The sequence below is a fragment of the Cinclus cinclus genome, chromosome 3 (genome assembly GCF_963662255.1).
Source record: "Cinclus cinclus chromosome 3, bCinCin1.1, whole genome shotgun sequence".
NCBI classification, from domain to species: Eukaryota; Metazoa; Chordata; class Aves; order Passeriformes; family Cinclidae; genus Cinclus; species Cinclus cinclus.
Window position 1 is genome coordinate 48,709,546 of NC_085048.1, and position 19,364 is coordinate 48,728,909.

The 19,364-nt window shown below is 38.9% G+C and overlaps 1 protein-coding gene across 1 annotated transcript in view; it reads right to left on the bottom strand.

Annotated features, from left to right (window-relative positions):
* Nucleotides 1-19,364, bottom strand: part of CEP85L (centrosomal protein 85 like) — a 102,318-nt gene that overhangs the window by 51,967 nt on the left and 30,987 nt on the right. Inside the window, exon 3 of the mRNA XM_062488757.1 lies at nt 6,825-7,591. Coding sequence (XP_062344741.1) covers nt 6,825-7,591 — 767 coding nt within the window. The remainder of the gene's footprint in view (nt 1-6,824; nt 7,592-19,364) is intronic.

A 19,364-nucleotide genomic window follows, 5' to 3' on the forward strand; every position in this document is an offset into this window, starting at 1 on the left:
TATTTGCAAGACCACTTGTCCAACTTGCCAGTGCAATTGTCAGTCCATAGCCTGTCCTCACCTCCAGGCATACAGCAAAAACTTCCTACAGGACCTTCTTTTGTGGCTCTTTACAGGATGCTGTACTTTTCCCACAGAGTCCTGGGAAGGAGAGTGAGCAACAAGAGCACAATTCTGTTGGAATGATTTTCCAGAAGTCAGCGCTAAAAACATGAGACATGCTGGGAAGGGAGGGGACCAGGAGCAGATTTTCATACATCACACTGGAGCCAAACAACTTCCTCTTAGTATCTCACTTTCCCAAGTGAAACACGGGAACACCATGCACCGACAAATATATATTGTACAGTGAATTCAGACACGCATATTAACACACGTACAAAAGAGGCATTTGTTATTTCATGGGTGAGGGAAGCTCCAGATCCAGCTTCCTGTTGCATACAGCACATCCCCAATTCAGCACATATACTGCTGAGTATATTATAGAGCTGATCTATTCATGTTCACACCCAGAACTTCCATACGATCACAACTGTTATTCAGTTATCTGCAGGAGACTCATTTAAACTGGATCTATGAATAGACTTTTCACAGGAAAAGGCAGTATGCCCAGCAAACATGAAAGCTTAAGGAAGTCCTACCATTAAATAGGTATCCACATTCCACTCCATGCTACCTGCTCCAAAGTTTACAGAGCATTAGTGTGCTGGTTTTGTCTGGAATAAATTAATTTTCTTCATGGTATAGTAGTTAGCAAAGGACTACAGTTTGGTACAAGTCCAGTGTAGTTCCCTACCAACTGCTATGAAGGAAAATGCCTCTGCCCCAGCCAAACCAGCACAATGGCCTAGAGTAGCACAGATAGTTAAAATGAAAGTGCTTTTATCACCTGCTCTGAAATACACACAATAAACATTAAAAATAGCTTCTGCAGACTACATACCCATAGTTTTTAATGTTGATTGCTACAGTAGTATGAATTCCAATTTGTTTGCATTTAAAGCAGAAAACTTTGCATAGCTACATCACCATAAGCACTTCATAATTTATTGTGAGAATCTCAAAATATTCTGCTTTAAAAAAAAAAAACCCTGTAAATTTATATACCAGAGATATATGTGGTAATGGCTACATAGTTGTGTATTGCTTAGAAGAATTCCTGCTGATGCTTGACATAGATGGCTGAAAGCACACCAAAACCACAGAAACAAACAGGAAATGCACTCTAGCCCAAAGCAGAATAAGAACAGTTTTCCCAACAAAATGGCTATTCACTGACATACTGCTTGGGACTACCCAAAGATTATTGTCTATATGTATACTCAGAAGTTTCCCTATCTTAGGGAAACTACTGTGATACCAGTTGGCTCTGACAAACAATAAAATCACACATTCCTTTTTAATAAATTGAGGAAGATGAGCCTACTGCCACCAACAAGCATGTATTTTCAGATCAAAAATTACATACCAAGGAAGACTGTGAGAAACTTTGCCGTTAGAGCATGGAGAAACAATCCCCATATACAATCCCAGAAACCTCTTCTCAGCCAGCAATGAACATGACAGAATCCTCAACAAATGCAGAAATATGCTGCAGAAACTGAAACATGTATTTTCCTGAGATGACATATAAAGCTGGCAAAGTTATCAGCTAACCAATGCCAAGGTTCTTTTTGCAATCAAGCACAGTCCAAGTTTGGTTTCTGATCATCTGCTAGAACTTACACCAGACTGAACCTACAAGCACCTTGTAAAGAATGGAATCCCATTTGCTGGGCTACCTACTTCACAGCAAAAAGAACAGACCATAAAAGCTTAGTTACAGCTCACAGTAAAGGAGCTCACTCTGCTAGCTAAAAGTGTCATGTCAAAAAGTTTTATATATTCCAGAAAACTATGGTTTCATGAAAACAAGATCTAGGAAAAATGTTGACATTAATAATTTTAATTTTCTGATCTGACAGGATTGTAAAAAAACCCTAGCTTTGAGTTGATATTTAAGAATAAAGTTTTATGTGGCAACAATGTTATCTGACTAATGTTATGACTTTTCTTTCAATTGAAGTTTTACAGCTTTGTTTACCAACGTTTAGATATGCATGCAATTTACTTTCTTCCTTTTCTGCTTTGCAACAAAAATTGTTCTAATAACTCTAAACTTTTCATTGCATTAAAACTTAATTTCTAGCAACTTTTATATACATGGTATGATCAATCCAGTGTTTTCCTCATTAAAAAAAACACACTAAACCTGGTACATTAAAGGGAAAAGATGCACTTAAGTAATTTCCTCCTATTATCTCTGCAATATTCTGACACAATTTAGCACACCATTAAGAAATCATACAGATGCTCTGTACACTGGAATAAAGAGATTCATACTGTGATACTTACAACACTGTACAAAGTTAATAAGTAGATATGCAGTCTTCTGAAGCTTTCCTTGTGATTACATCATCTCCAACAATTTTAAAGGCATGCTTTTCATTTTGAATCTAATTTTGGACCAGCACACAGCATGTGATGGACCAGCACACATGCATTCAGATAATAAGATATATAATAGGATCAGACTTTAAGAAATGACACTGCTTGAAAACATAGAACCTTTTAATTTAGATTCTATGGCCTCCAAGTTCAGTAAATGGGAAATGCTGTTGTGTGTTATAAGCAGGTTTTTTTCCTTAATACAGTCCTTACCACACATTTTCTTATTCAAAGATCAGCTGTATATTGAAAACAATTAAGTCTATGGTGAAATACAAATTCTGCGCAGAAACTGTTTTCATTAAAGCAATATTTCTTCGTTTCAGTGCATAAACTGAACTCCATAAGCTGAAGAACTGTTAAAATCTGTTCCTAGGAAATGTGTAGGAGAATGTTTATTTTCAAAATGCATACATTAAATAATGTACATCAGCTAAGGAAATTAATTTTCAGAAGCAATTCCATGATGCTACACAATAACCAAAGACCAGATTCTCCTTGGAGATTTATTTCTGAAATGCAAAAACATCACACCCACAGCTGAAAGATGCACCTTCTCTAAGAGGCATTCTGTTGTTCCACAGCACATTTTTTGCAGTTGCAAACCTGACCACATCCTGAAGGACAATCAGAACGTAGCTGTAGGTCTTCTACTCAACACTCTGTGCTTCCCTTACAATGCACAAGAACTTTATTTTACAACCCATGGTTTACAATTGGAATGGAAAAGCTACATGATAGGCGCTATAATTTGGGGAGCAAAGTATAAGAAAAACCACTGAGTTCAGTCAACTTCAGACTACTAAGGAAGCAGAGTCTTAAGTTCGAAAGTAATTAAACTCAGAACAACTTTTGAGGGTGTTACATTATACTTTCCATTAGTCTTTAGAGTAAACAAATAGAAAGCTTGACTGGTTTTACAAAAATTAACTCTGAATTATAGAGTTTTCTATGGTCAACTGTCTCTATTTGTGAGGACATAAAAACTTATTTGTAGTTTGTATTATCAAGTCCAACAGCTGTTCCTGAACCATCAGTCCTCAAAATCAACTAAAAAAATTTTGCTGTCTATTCTTACTTTATTTCTAATAGCCTGGTAGAAGGGGAGGCTACAGAGTGCAGCTATCTTAAAGATACATAAAGCTGGTTAACAGCTGAAAGCAAAGTTGGTGTATACTCTGTTCATAGCAATAGTAGTTTTAAAGAAAAATAATGATGATAAACTATTTTTTTTCAGTTCTAGGAAAAACACTACATTTCCATTACCATACATACATATTAAAAGCAAAAAAAGAAAAAGTAATCCTCACTAAAAGGAAAAGAAAAATAGAAAAAAAGTATATAGAGATGTGGCTCTTTCCCCTTTTATAATCATCAGCTTCTTCTTATGCCTCCTACTCTATCTCTTAGATATATATTCCACTTAGGATTGCAATTTTCTTGGTTTCTCAGAAATAATAAAATACCAGTTCCCAGGCACATGTGATCTCTGAAAAAAGGCCACAGCAGAATGATGCTCAGGTTTCTTTAAAAAACAGGTGTCAAAACAGGAAGAACCATTCTTGTTTCTTCATTGCTTCTGGTATCTTTCCTCCTTACAGGTGTAACCTCTGTCAGAAAGAGAGGGAAGGGGGGATAGCAATGGATGCCTCTAAGAGGTCAAAGGCTCTTGCACATGCTTTAACCTTCTCTGGGTCCTAGTCCACAACCACATCTCACTTGAGGACATAAAACTGATCCATTTCTAGGCCCAGCAATAGGACTCCAGATTGTGCCAATGGAAGTGCTTGCTGAGGCCATCAGGAATTTCCTCCACAGAGATGCAAAGACTACAGGTGAAACAAAAACAAACAAACAAACAAAAAGCAAGCCAGTTTTAGGCAAAATATCAAATCTCAAAAACCCAGAAAGGTGCAGCACTGTTTTTGAAACCAAAGATAAATAATGCTTGTGTTCCCCCTGCTGGCTCTGTCCTCCAAACACAGCTCGGTAGCAATGCCTGCATGGATGAAAGTTTTTAAAAAAACTGTAATAACACATACAGGGCTTAATCTTTTTCAAATATTTAACTTTGCCTTCATACTCTACTAAAACATGATCAGAGGGAGAAAGCACTTCTGAGACATGAAGGACAAAAGCTGGGAATTGTTTTGATCTAAAAAATAAATTTCTAAAACACCCATCCTAAACAGTGTTGTAAAGGTAAATATAAGATGATGAAGAGAAACATATCTAAATGAAGTAAATAAGTAAATAAAGCTCACTCTACTCCTGTGAGACCCCATCTAGAGTACTGCATACAGTTCTGGTGTCCCCAACATGAAGAATGTGGAACTGTTAGAGCAAGTCCAAATGAGGCCACAAAGTTGGTAAGAGGACTGGAGCACTTCCCCTATGAAAACAGGCTGAGAAGGTGGGACTGTTCACCCTGGAGAAGAGAAGGTTGCATGGAAACCTCATAGCACCCTTCCAGTATCTGAAGGGGGCCTACTGGAGTTCCTTCATAGGAACTGGAATGACAGGATACAGACTAATGTGTACAAACTGAAAAAGGTGAAATTTAAGACTGAATATTAGGAAGAAATTCTTTTCTACGAGGGTAGTAAGTCACAGAAACAGGCTGCTCAGCGAAATTGTGGATGCCCCAACCCTGGCAGTGTCCAAGGCTAGGATGGATAAGGCTTTGAGGCACCTGGTCAAGTGGGAGGTGTACCTGCCCATGGCAGAGGGGGTTGGGACTAGATGATCTTTAAGGTACCTTCCAACCCTTAATATTCTGTCATTCTGTTTATTTAAATCCAAGACGAGAACCACCAGGCACAGTAATCTGATCAAAAATCTCAGAGACAGCACCTCTGGTGGCTGCAGCCAGCTACACATCTCAGGTGTTTGGGAAGACCTGAATGAATGGATAGACCAAGCTCCCTCATGGTACCCCACTGTCGCTTCCCAAACCCCTTGTGTGCTCCTCAATGCCACCAGCAGCTGACAAGTGCCCGGAGTCCAGCTGGACCCAGCCTCAGCACTGAGCCAGTCTCTGTCACTTCAGTTCTGGGAGGACTCCATCAGCCTCTGCCCCCTACCTGGGGAATTTACCAACATCAGAATCATCAAAATGGTTACAGAAAGATGAGTGTTTCTGCAGCAATAAAGGTAAAGGGTGCCTACCTGTAACAATGTCAAGTGTTTAGAAAAACCCTGAGATAATTATTAGTATGGCCATATTAATCAGCTTCAACTTTCTCAGGTTGAAAAACAAAAACAAAAAACATAAACCAACCCCATAAAAACCCAACACAACAAAAAAACACCCCCAAAAACCAAAACCAGACCACCATTAAGAGAAAAACTGGATTTTAAGAATCTCTAAATTTGTCATTCTTTCTATCTATATACAATAGAAGGAGCAAGAAAACTTGAGCACAACTCTCTGTAAACCACTTAATGTACTTTAGGCTGAAGAAACAGGAAATCTGAACATACTGCTAGATTATCTCTGCTGAGATAATATCCTAGTCTAACTGTAAAATGCCTTTCAGGGAAATTTATATATTGTAAACTGGGATTTTTTTGTCAAGCCAAACTTACTACACAGGTAAACATGTAGATTTTAAATACTGTCTTCCTTCATAAACTGTACTTCCCCATTAGGGGAAGAGCTGGAAACAGACTGTGAATTGCCATGTTAGAAAGCGTTAGCTATCTCTTGAAACTATGTGATAAATAGTCTCAATATGAAAATATTTCAAGTATGATGCATCAACCACATCTGCTATCTTATTTAAATAAGATATTATTTAAATAAACCGGTTTTGTTGACTACTATTAGTTGCTTTTTATTAGTTAAAAAATAAGCAGTAATAGCAAACTGAATTCCATTTTTAAGTGCCAGGTATATGGAGGGTGAATATTCATTCACCCTTGCACTACACAAGTCATTCTAATTTTGCTGAGTGCATAAATGCAGCCTCTTTGTAAGGCCATTCTGAACAACATACCTTTACATTTCCCCCACTATGCAGTTACTCTAAAACTACTAAAAAGTCTACTTGATGAACCTCTTCCTGTGCCCAGCTTCACATGAAGATGTTAGTCTCATGTGGCCAGGCACAATGAATCAGAGTAAACTGTAGACAGACAGCAGAAATAAAAGAAAATCTAAGAATCAGCTAATATTGAGAAACAAGCTGCAACAGCCCAAATCAAAGTTTAAAAATACCATCACCTGGTTAGGAGGACCTGTCCCCTTTCCTGTCTCATTATAAAAATGCCTGTTATTCCTCAGGTATAACACAGGATGCCACATGATGGCAGCAAACACCAAGCTTTATCCTTACCTGCACAGGCTGGTCACCTGCTACTCTAAAATCCTCGAGCTGCTGCATGTGCCATGTAGCCATGCCATAGGGCTCCCCAGCAGGCCTGCAGTCCAGGGGATTTGCCCGTAGCTGCTCCTTGAGCCACATCTGAGTCCTCACCGCCGGCTGTATGGGAGCTCCGCTCACAGCCTGCTGTCCCAGTGTTGCGTATCTCTGGCCGAAAGCTTCGCAGCCGCCTGCCGTAGGTTTGCTTTCAGGTAAGGCACTGTAGGTCGAGTCTAAGGCATGAATCCTACTTGGGGAGTCTGAAACAAAGTCGTCTTTGCTGCATGTTTCAAATTTGTATTTGCAGTCCAGCAGAGAAGATCGTTTTTTCCCCATTTCTTTGTCCTCAATTTTTAACAGCTCCATGCTGTCATGCAAACAAGTTGGCCCGTTTGTCCTTAACTGAGGTGGGACAGCTTTGTCTGTACCAGCCCTGTACTCCACTGAATGACTACTTCCATCTTGGCTGAAATTATTTGGTGAGCTGAGTTTAGACAAGGAGGACCATTTTCTTACAGGTCTTGCATCTTTCATGTCAAGAGAATTGTCCAGGGCTCCCTGATTTCTGCCTCCTCCTGACCGTACAAAGCTTGTACTCCATTTTGAGCCATCAGACTTGAAAGCTTCCCTGTGTTTGGAAAGTGAAGAGCTGGCATTAGACAGCATCACATGGGCAGTGGGAATAGAAACCAGTGATCGGCTGGGCTTAAATGATGATGTACCACTTGAAGTTGAATGATCTGTGAAAAGAAATTTATCATGTAAAGAAGTGCAACACAGAGCTCATTAACATTAATTCAGATAGGACAAAATATCAAATTCAAGGTGAAATGCAAAAATAGAAGGAAAGCGGTTTCTTGACAAAATAGGGCTTTCTAGATCATTGTAAACCATGAGAATGGAAACTAATTAAAGTGGGAGATTTTCAAGTTTATTTTGCTCAGGCGTCATGATTACAAAAAAGAAAAGTGCACTAAGCATTGGCAACAGCCGCTTCAGATAGAATTCTTAGTCTGTGAGCCAAAGAAACCATTCCCAGCTTTAAGGTGTCACACACCTACCCCACACCACATAATACTAAGGAGCTTCTATATCACAAACAGTGGAGGTGTCCAGGCGCCCCAAGACTAGTTCCTCTTCTATCACCCCTCTTCCCATTTTTTGAAAGCAAAGCAATTCAATAAATGCACTTGTAAAATTGCATTGTAATGAAGTGTTGTAGACAAGCCAGTTTAATAATGGTCACTTGGACAGAGTTATTCATCCATTCTGGATTTCACTAATTTCCAAGTATGCTTCCTGTGCTGTGTTTGGCTAGAAAGGTGTTCATTTCCTCCACAGTACCTTGTATGGGGCTAGGTTTTAGATTTGTTCTGGAGACTGTATTGGTGATCCAGGGATACTTTAGTGTCTGCTATGCAGTCCTTACACATAGTCAAGGTCTTTTCTGCTTCTCATCCCACCAGTGAGGGTGCTGGTGGTGCACAAGGAGCTGGGAGGGGACACAGCTGGAAGAGCTGACCCCAATTCTGTGTCCTATGGCACCACATTCAGCAATAATACTAGGGGGAAGGCTGGTTTGGGGGCCTGCTGCTCAGGCAGCAGTCAGCTTGTCACGACCAACTGTTTTCATTTGCAGCCTTTCTTAGTTCTTATTTCTGTTACTTTTCTTACAATATTTTTCTTCTTTTCAATTATTAAACTGTTTTTATCTCAACCTATGAGTTTTTTCACTTTTACATTTCCAGTTTTCTCCCCTGTCCCACCAGGATGGGAGCAGGAGGAATGAGCAAGTGGCTGTGTATTAACAGACCCAAATACAACACCACAGAGAAACTGTCTATCCATTTATAAAATCTTTCCCAAGTCAAAATATCAAGAACAGAGAAATCAGAAAGGTGATACTCAGGAGGGAACAGCAGAGCAAAGATGAGAGGTAAAGAAGTTCCTGGGAACTGGCTGAGAGCTCTCACACACCCAGCAACACGTGCTCAGCATGTCACAGGCTGTGGGCTACCAGAAATAAACATTTAACATTTAATTCCCTCATTAGAGGATCAGCTCCCATCAAGCCAGGTTCATGGCAGATAGACAGAATGAAATTGCTCTATTTAAAATATTATTTTAGTGTCCCCTTTTGCCAAAAAAGAAAGACAGATACATTCTTCTTGTTTCTTTTATCCAAACCTAGAGAACCTCTTTCACTGAGATTTGTCAGCTACTACATGAATTCATACTGAGATAATTTAAAAGTAAAAAAAAAAAAATTGCTCTACAACCAGCATAACCAGTTTGATGGCTACACTATGTTACCATGATTTGGTGAAAGCCAGAACACATTATTTATTAATTAAGCACACTTGGAAAGCATGCACTTGACTCAAAATACCACACCACAGACAGGAAAACAAAGAGAGCTTCCAACAGTTCAAAAACTTTCAAAAAACCTTTTCCACATACCCAAGTAAAAATATCCCTACCTGCAACTTGACTATTCCTCCCTGTTTGGGATCAGACTTCCTCACTTCTTTCATTTGCAGCCCATCACAAAATAATATAGTCCTACAGTCACACTCTTCATGAGAAAAATGCATTATGGCCCACCAAAGAATAAACAGTTCCCTATTCATTACATATTATTAATGCCAGGACTCCTAGAAAGGCAGGAAATCTTGCTGAAACCTTCCTCTCTCCCAGTGAGTCCCTGCCCTATCATATATCCTCCCATTTCAGTGCATAAGCTCATTCCACAGAGTTTCCTGTCTGTATACAGCTGCCTACTTTCATAGCAGTTGCAGAATGTAGGACTTGGCAAAACAGTCAGAGGTGATTGAAGGGGACCAACAGTTTAAGGGCAATTCATAGGGTGATGATGGTGGCCAGAGAACACACACAGGGACTGTCCTGTGCAGGGCCAGGAGTGGGAATTTGATGATGCTTGTAGGTCCTTCCAACTCAGGATATTCTCTTATTCTATGATAAAGTTAAATGGAGAGTAGAATACTACCAGCTTGTTACCTGACTAATCATGCTGCTAATCTATGCGGGGTAACATTTTTTACATGCAAGATGAAAGATCCTCCTTCCTCCCTGCACTTCTTCCTTAAAAATCCAGTACTGCAAAGAGAAACATTTTTATGGACTGTTCTGTCTTGATATTGCTCAAGAGGTGGTACATGTTAAAGAGGAAGAAGGCCACACAACTCCTTTCAAGCAGAAGGAATCAGAGTCTTCTTACCAAACACATCAGTGTTCACAGATATTGCAACACTGGAGATGGTGACATTGCAACACTACTCATTTCCAAATTGTGATATGCCCACAACATGTAACCTTTTTGCCTGTGCCAGGCACAGCATCAGCTTCTTTCAGCTCTGCCTCCTGTCTTCTCTCATGGCACATCAGACACTTGCATCAAAAGCCACTGCAAACTGGGTATATCTGGCTATGCTGCATAGCAGGGGCTGCTCCAGTCCTGCCCTGCAAGGGAAACAAAGATACACAGCCAACTGTCTGAGGATGTCACAGCAGTGACAAGAAAGCAAGAGAGGTACATGACCTGATGGAGCTGGAGTCTCAAGCCATATATATCATGAGGAGGAAAGAAGTCTGGAAAGACTCCAGACTGGAGTCCTGCTTTAGAAGAACATGCAGCAGAAGAGCAGGAAGAGACTCTCAGGGAAAGTAGGGATGGGAATGCACAGAAGAAGAAAGAAATGCATCTCCTCCTGTACAGGTAATTCCTTAGCTTGAGGCTGCTGGCTTTGTAACATTAAAGAAAACTAACCTTTGTACTGAGCCTTACCTACAAGCTGAATCTGACACAGCACAAAGTCAGTCCAGCAAAAGCAGCAGTCCCAGGCCTTTTTGCATCCAAAGGAAATAAGAGTATATTAGGATTCAAAAAGAACTGACCTATGTTTTAGGCTATGCAGATTTCTAGGAGTAGAAATGTTGCATCTGCAAGAAAAAGGGACAAGAAATCCTATATATATGTATCCGTAAAACTTAATATAGTAAAAAATATATAATAGTATTTAATATAGCATTTTCTGTCTAGAATATTGACTTAATGTTACCCATACATGATCTTCAAACTAAAATTAAAACCAGTAATAATTAGAAATACATTAACTCCTTCATTTGTTAGATTACAGACTTATGTGGTAGATTTTTATTTTTCCTTCTTCTAAATTAATTAAATTAAAAATTAATTAATGTTAAGATTTATACTTATTTTCCTCACTTCCAATTCTAAACTCTTCAAGCAGATTTAAATTAGGAATGCCACTTATATCCAAATACAGTTGATGGATGTCTCCAATAATTTGTCTCAAAGAGAAACATAGTAATTTTGCCTTCAAGTTGTCCTAATTAGTCTTCCCATTAACGCTCACTGAAACATATGAGAAAATTCACACTTTTTCTTACAGCATATTGCTCAAGTCTGCCTTGCCTGCAGGCTCAGCAGGAAAGAGAACCAGTCTGCCTTCGGAAACATCTCCAACACAAAAAGCAGGAAATTTGTAGATTTCATTGAAAATAGGAGAGAATACACAAGGCATCATGAAACTTAAAAAGACTTTACTTCTGTAGACACAGGAATAAGCTTCATCTGGCCAAATCCTGCCAAAGACTACTTTATCCAAGCAGCAGGTTTTCCCCTTCCATGCAGGAGGGGTTAAGCAAATGCCAGTTCAAAACTGAAAGCGCTCTCTTTGGGGATTACTTGGGGTTTACTTCACTGATCTGGTATTTATTTGAAGATTACAAACACTCTTAAATATGGCTTGTGTGTCTCCAGAGTCTTTCAAAGTTTAAAAGTTCTCTCTTCAATGGAAGCCAAAAGAGATAGGAGGATAAAAAAGTAGCTAGATGCTACTGGTTTTCCTTTCAGCAGAAATTTGATTATACGACAATTTTTTCTTTTCAATTATCCTAATAATTATTTTGGGGCCCACCACAAAACTTCCCGAAGCACTTTTCTAATAGGCATGACATTTTAATACCTGATTCAGTACTAGCAAAGCTACATAAATAAGAGAATTGAAAGCACTCTATTTTATGAACACATTACAAGATTTCTACCATGTAATAGCAACAGATGGGATTAAAAAATCCAAAGAACATTTCATATGGCTTTCTTACCATCTTGTGTTACACTTCTGAAATATTTAATTACTGCTTATCTAGCATAGAAAATAATACAACAAAATCAATTTTGGTCTTAATAAAAAACTAATAACAAAGAGCACAACAGGCACTTTCTTCTGAAAGAGGTGTAGAAGTATACTTCAATATAAAGTTAATTAACAACTCCTACCCATTTACATTTTCCTGTGATACGCTTTTTAAATTACTGGAAGAAAAAACCTCTGAAGTAATTTCTCAGGCTAGACACACCACCTTCATGCAGCTACTTAAAATCCTTATCTGTCACCCAACACTCAGTCAAAACAGATGATTCAGAAAAGGTTCACTGCAATCCTAAACATCTTCTTAAGCTGCAAATGAAACCAGTGTCTATGAGAACTCCCATATAAGATACACCTCTACATGGGACAAATTTTTCACTGTTGAAGATAAGATATTATCAAACAGTAGCAGCTAATATAGTTACCCAACATTAATGAAAATCAAAATGAATTTGATACATGTGTTTATGGGATGCATGTGTATCTAATGCCACCAAAAAGCGGTGAACCTTGCTTGTGTGAAGGACTTTGAAATCTGATATTTTTTTCCAGGGTATAATTAGAATGCTCTGATCACAAAGAAAAACACCAGTATTAAAAACAGCTGACCTTCTCTTCCGGTCCTCCCTTCCCACACACCTCTGCAAAACCCTGACACAGTTTACCCAAATCCAGGAAAATAAACGGAACTATTCTTATTAACTGAGCAAAAGATAAACAGGGGAAATCAAGCCTCCATTATACAAATTGAAGGTCTTGATTCTGGCTGTGGTTTAGTGAACAAAAGCTCTGCCATTCATTATAGGACATCAGTTCCTCCAAATTGTTCTGTTCCAAATTGTTCTTAACTGCATGGACCCCAGCAACAAGCCACAAACAATTCCAGCATAGGACTGAAGGAGCCATGAGTCTCTGAAGGAGCATGCATCTACCATGCAAGCACGTGGGTGCTTCCCATAAATCTCCAAAACAGCTGTTTTCAACAACAGAAGGGTCTAACTCTCCTGTGAGTTGGTTGAAAGACAAAGGGATGATGTGCCACAACAGCAGTATTGATGGTACATGTGTGTTCCTCCCTGCCTACCTACTCACAAACTGCACAGGCCTTAATGCAGCAGAGATAATCAGATGAGCCAAATGAGACATTTCAAAGTTGTCAGGCAGGAGGCCAGTTCTAGTTGAAAATCCTAAGCAAGCTGATTCCTTATCCTCTAGAAGCAAAAAATGCCTTTCCAGGGTGCAGCAGCACTCATAGTAATGGTTTGGGCTTGGTTGGTTTGTTGGGATTTTTCTTCGTACTGTCAAGAATTTTTCGTAATTCTTTTTACAAGCCTTTTTCATATTACTTCAAGTTTATTATGTCAAAATATGAGGTGAATGAAGGAAGGAATCTCTGCAAATAACTCTTTTCCAAAGAATAAATAAGAACATGCATCACAGAAAGCTGAGGCAGAAAAGGAAGCACTGCAGACAAAGCAGGGAACTGTTCAAATATTTAGCAAGTTTTGTATGAGAAAGAATTCCTAAACATTATTTCTTTATAAAGCTCTGTGTTTGAACAGCAAGGAACTAATACAAAAGAATAACTGACAAAAAACTTACTAGAGGCAAAATATAATACTCACTAAAGCTAATTTAAAATAATATTAAATGCTAAAATACTTACTGCCAGTAAATTGAGATGGCTGTATCACATCTATGCCTTCAAAGCAGAGACAGTCATGTGGTGTTTAGATGCAAGTTCAATTAATGTCAATTGGAAAAAAGAAGGAAGTTCACTGCCTTCTACCATTACCATCACTGTACTGCCAGTATCCATCAGAATTCTTTTATGTAAAATGTGGGTTGCAAACTCCAAGTCAGCTCTACTTTGTTTCGCATTAATTGTATGGGATTTTCTGTAATCTACTCTGTTGCATACCAAAGGAATGCAAATTGTACCTAAAAACTTGCCCATTTTAAAAGGTGAAGGAATTTAAAAGCTATATAATTCACAAAGACAAAAGAATTCACCAAAGAATTTGACCAGTACAACACAGAATAATATGTAGGAATGTGAATTTAGAAGGTTACAGTTGAGATGGGATTTTCAAAAATGGAAGCAATTTTGTTGCTTTTAGGACTTTGTTTCAGGTGAAATACTGGTAAAGCTACTACCCCTGAGCAGTCTTATTGCAGAGAGATGGAAGAAGTAATAAATGGTGGGACAGTCTCACAGACCTCCTGCAATAAACAGATATAAAAAATACTACAAGGCAAGTTTAAAGGATTTTTTTAGTAAGTAGAGCAGAGAGCCATGGTGGAAAGAATAAAAGCTGTACTCATTGAGTACCAGGACAGCATCCACACTTATGCAAGGAAAGAAATGCAGAGGTAACACTGAGTTCCAGCAAATGGCAAACAGCTTCTTAGACATCCTTACAAGCAAAGGGAATGCTATGTACACATGAACATACTTGAACAGAAACTTGCCTAACATATCCCATCTAATTTACAAAGACCTGGCCATTTGGTATTCATCTTCCTAATCCCCTTCTTCTACAGTTAATGAATTTACTTTTTACCCATTTGTGACTTCTCATTCTTTTCCATGCCCTTCAGGCAAACACACCTTCTTCCTTGTTTGACAGAGAGGTGAGAGGGTAGCAACAATCATGCTCCAAGTGAGTAATGAGGACAACACTCTCAATTTGCAAATAATACAAAAAAAAAAATAAAAGGAGGAGGGAGAAACAAGCATGTTCTAAAATTTATTAAAGCTTAACACAGAAACTGTCACTGAACAAGAGAAAGTTATACCTCCTCACTGAGGTATGAAAATGAAAAATGTTTACTCAAAGAAAATAACCTGTATTTCCCTATCTTCGCATTATTCACATCCTGTTTTCACCTTACCATGTAAAAGGTTGCCTTGCCTCACTTATAATTACCTGAAAACACCATATTTTCCCTAGAACACAGTACTGACAAGGAGTTGCCTGATAGGAGCTACTATTTTGTATTAAGTTGTAATATTTCTGGTACTGAAATACTCTCACAAATCTGCTCTTTGATCAAGTCTCATTAGGGCACAGCCAACACTCACCAGATTTGATTTATTTAAAGAGTGTTTTTCCATGCTTGAGACATCATCCCTGTACCTTCACATCGGGTTCCCATCACACATTCTGAGACAGCGGGCCCGGCAAAAAACTCATTAAGTTCTTAAGATTCTAGCAGCAAGAAAACAAAACTAAGTAACAAAGTGGGCCACACCTTCATATGATCTCACCTTAGCACTGCAAACGAATCTCTGCATTCCACATTCCATTTCAAGAGCCAAAGTTCTTAATTCCATCACTTAATTTAGATGAGAAGAGGCAATTTGAGCATCTTTCCAAAGAATTGCACAGGCGTGATCAAATCAAAATCAGTACAAAAACGAAGCACACAAAGATCATACATTTACTTTTTTGATCCTACATGATCAGTTAAAAAAAACACTACACAGGAGACAAGCTCGGTAGAAAGTGTTGGTTTTCTCCCATGTGCCATTGCAGTCAGATTTGAAGTCAAAATTCTCAGTACTAACTGATGTTAAAATACATTTGGGAGACTGTCCTATCAACCAAAACACTCCTCGTTAAAAGTTAATACACATCCCCCTGACTTATATAGCTCGTTTGGGCTTGGATTTTTTTTGAAAATACTGGGTAAAATGATCCACATTCTGCTTTAAAATAAACTTCTTTAAAGCAGCTGTTTGGCAGTACCTATTGTAAGACTCAAATGATAAAATTTTACATTACTTTTATTCAACAAAGAAAGCTTAACAAAAACTTCTAACAGCAGTTTGTGAAAATTACTTCAGGAAGACTGAGCCAAGGCAGTGCAACAGTTTTTTGATAGGGCAAAACAAATACAGACTCCACAAACAAACAGAAAAAGGAAAGTGCATGTGAGTGCTACAGTAATCCTGAGGTCTTAACACTCATTAGGTATATATATGCAGAAAGTAAAAGGAAAACCCCTAAGCCCCCAATATACCAGATATACTTAGTGTGTATCTGTTCTGCCCAAGGGATCTAGCATAACTGATATTTCAGGACACACACACACAAAACAAAACAAAACAAAAAAAAAACCAACAACAACAAAAAAATGAGCTGCCTATTAATATTTCTGTGAAGTGTCAATTTACCCAGCAATATCTAGGTTAATAACACAGATGGGGAATCCACAATTCCAAAAGAGAAGCGTCTTCAAAAAAATTTAGTAACTTCTACTCTTGAGCCAGATCTGGGTCAACTTAGCTCACTCATATGAAACCCAGTTTCTGAAGATGATGTAACAGGGGACTGTAAAGGAAAGTAGCAGTGTACAGAGGTGAGATACTGCCACTTCAAAATGAAATCAGGCATCGGCCCTGTGCAACAAGGGCAGCTCTGATGAACAGGCACACATTTCAAAAAGCAGCAGGCAAAATTTGCTTTACAGGAAAAGATTATTCAGCAGAGAAAAATAAATTACAGCAAAGTCAACTGCTTGAAGATTCTATTCTTGTTTTCTCTACTCTACTGAATTATTACAGATGCCAATGTTAGAGAAACTTGAAAGTACAGATTCATTAAAAGAACAAGTGACAAACACAATACCATGGGATATTTAACTGAAACAGAAAATATTTTGCAGATTTTATCTGAGCAAATAGTCTAAAGCAAACAGCAGGTAAGCCCAAGAGCAAATTTTTAGTCCATCTCAGTCACTGAAAACAAGTTATTTATGACTGCTGTTGGTCCAAGCTCGCAACGGCATTCTGCTGAATTAATCTGTAAAGAGACAGGCTAACCTAACTTGTATAAAAATCTCTTTAGATGAGAAAACTGAGCATGTTAACATAGAAATGTGTCTTAAAGAATGAACTTGTTTTACCAGAGTGCAATAAACCTTTTGATTTATGCACTTTGCCTCTTCAACCAACATCATAAACCCACAGCCAAACATAATAGCAATTTCTAAAGTACAACAGAATAAAGGATGCTCTGAACAACCATTTTCAAAAAGCTAAACTTTCCCAGCAGTAGGTGACACACACACAAAGAAAAATCCCATCCTCAGTGTGTTCTCTTGATGTGCCTCTCTACACTCAGCTTCAGCTTTGGTGCTATTTTGCTGCCATACATGTACAGCACCTGAGAGAGAGAGCTGTGCTACAGAATGTTCACAGGCCACAGTGTGAATACATGTGAATTACATGCAGCTGGCCACCACAAAATAGTAAAAAATATTAGGCATGCAGTGTGGATGCTCTATGCAAAAGAGCACAAACCAAGTCAAAGAGAAATTTGTATCCCACAGCATCTATCTTCTCCAGCCATCTAAGAGCTATTTTTAAGAAACAGTTATATAACTAAGTAGAACAATTTTTAGATTAACAGGTTTTATTTTTAACCCACCCAGATAAGAGGATAAAGTAATATTCCAGAACAGCAGTCACGTAAACATGCAACTTGATTTCATTGAAACAGAAGCTTGAGTGAAAACCTATACTGCCACAGGGAGTTTCTTTTGTGATTAGTTGTCTCATTTTTTAGAAGTCTAAATTTTAACTTGCATTTGCCCTTTTATGAAGGCCATCTACAGCTTCCAATTCCATTTTCCAACAACAAGCACTTAACAGTGAGGACATGAAGAAATCAAATATTCCCCTAGGACCTTCTTTAAAAGTAATGGCTAAAGGGAAAAAATACTGTGGAAGCCACAATATATCTGTTCTCCTTCCTTTCTGAATCTGCATGATACCATGCCACAAGTACCTTCTACTTTAACAGCCATCAGATACCCCTCTTGCTGGCATTACTTTTTCATCCCCAGCTAGGGATGACTTAAAAGAACTAGAGTAACTCAGCCCATCAGAACAGAAATCCACCTCTGCCCTCCAGAGGGGGATAATTCTAGGTATTTTTGTTTTCTGTAAGAGAACACCCAGTACCAGCTACATACCTACCCTTTCCTGTACCAAGACAGATGCAAGTTGTGCTCTCTCAGTATTATCCCAACTCTCTAACTTACCTCTGATGCCATCTCCTACAACATTCCCAGATTAGCTAGGGTGATACCTTTCAGCAGCAAAACTACCTCACCTAAGACACAAAGGACAAAGGATGTGCACATGAAGACAAACTCATACAAGGAGAGTTAAGAGATGCCCTCTAACACAAGGGACCAGAGGAAAACCTGAGGGCTCCCAGAGAGCACTATCATTCCAGAGAGTTAGAACTCTGTGGTTTACCAAAGTATGCATCAATACCTCACATTTTCTTCATAACTACAGGTAGAAACAGAGCCCTCAATTCATTGTCAAGTAAGTTTAGAAGGTTAAATCCCACTTTCAAGGAGACTGAAGTTTCTGTGTATGTTTTTGAGATAATTAGCCACTAATGAAAGTTTAATCCTTGTTTCTAGTAAGACTGTATTGAAATTTAAAATAATAATTTAATATTAAAATATTTAGATTCAACTGGTACCTGTTCTGCTCACCACAGAGCAGTGAACCTCTTGGTTCATAGCCCACCAGGAATAGCTCTAACAGGACCAGCACCCTTCAGTTTTACGCCAAGACACACAAGTGGGGAAGAGAGAACACACCTTCATTTCTTCTCCCAGTCTCACACTTCAGCTCCATTTCCTCCACTGATCTCCCTCAGCTGAGCCTTACAGAGTAGTCATCCTCATAGCTTACCTCTGTAGTCTAACTTTGGGAGCCCCAGCCCAAACTCATAATCATAGAACAGAATCCTTTAGGTTGGAAAGACCTTCAAGATCACTGAGTCCTACCATTAACCCTGCACTACCACATCCTGCACTAAAACCATGGCCCCAAGTGCCATATCTACATGTCATCCTTTGAAAGCCTCCAGGGAAGGTGACTCAACCACTTCCCTGGGCAGCCTGTTCCCATATCTGTCAGCCCTTTAATTGGTAACTCTTCCAAGTATCACACAGACTTCAATTGGAACACATGTATATTACTCAGCTGGAAAAAGAAAGAAATGCTTTTACAGGCAGAAGCAGGTGTGAGCAACCACAGCAGCGAGGCTGCCATGGGCCCAGTGAGGCAGGAGGATACTGTTTGCTGGCTTTCACTCCTTCATAGCAGGGCTGTCCCTGTCTGACTCCTTCCTCCTGCTGCAGACCAAGGTCAGCCCAGGTCACCAAGCGCAGGCAGCCCGCCTTGCTGCAGCACTGCCACTGCTGCACACCTCTTGGAAGCACTTCATGGGCCACAAGCCATTTACTTAATACACTTTGGGAATGCCTATATCAAGCAGTAATCCCT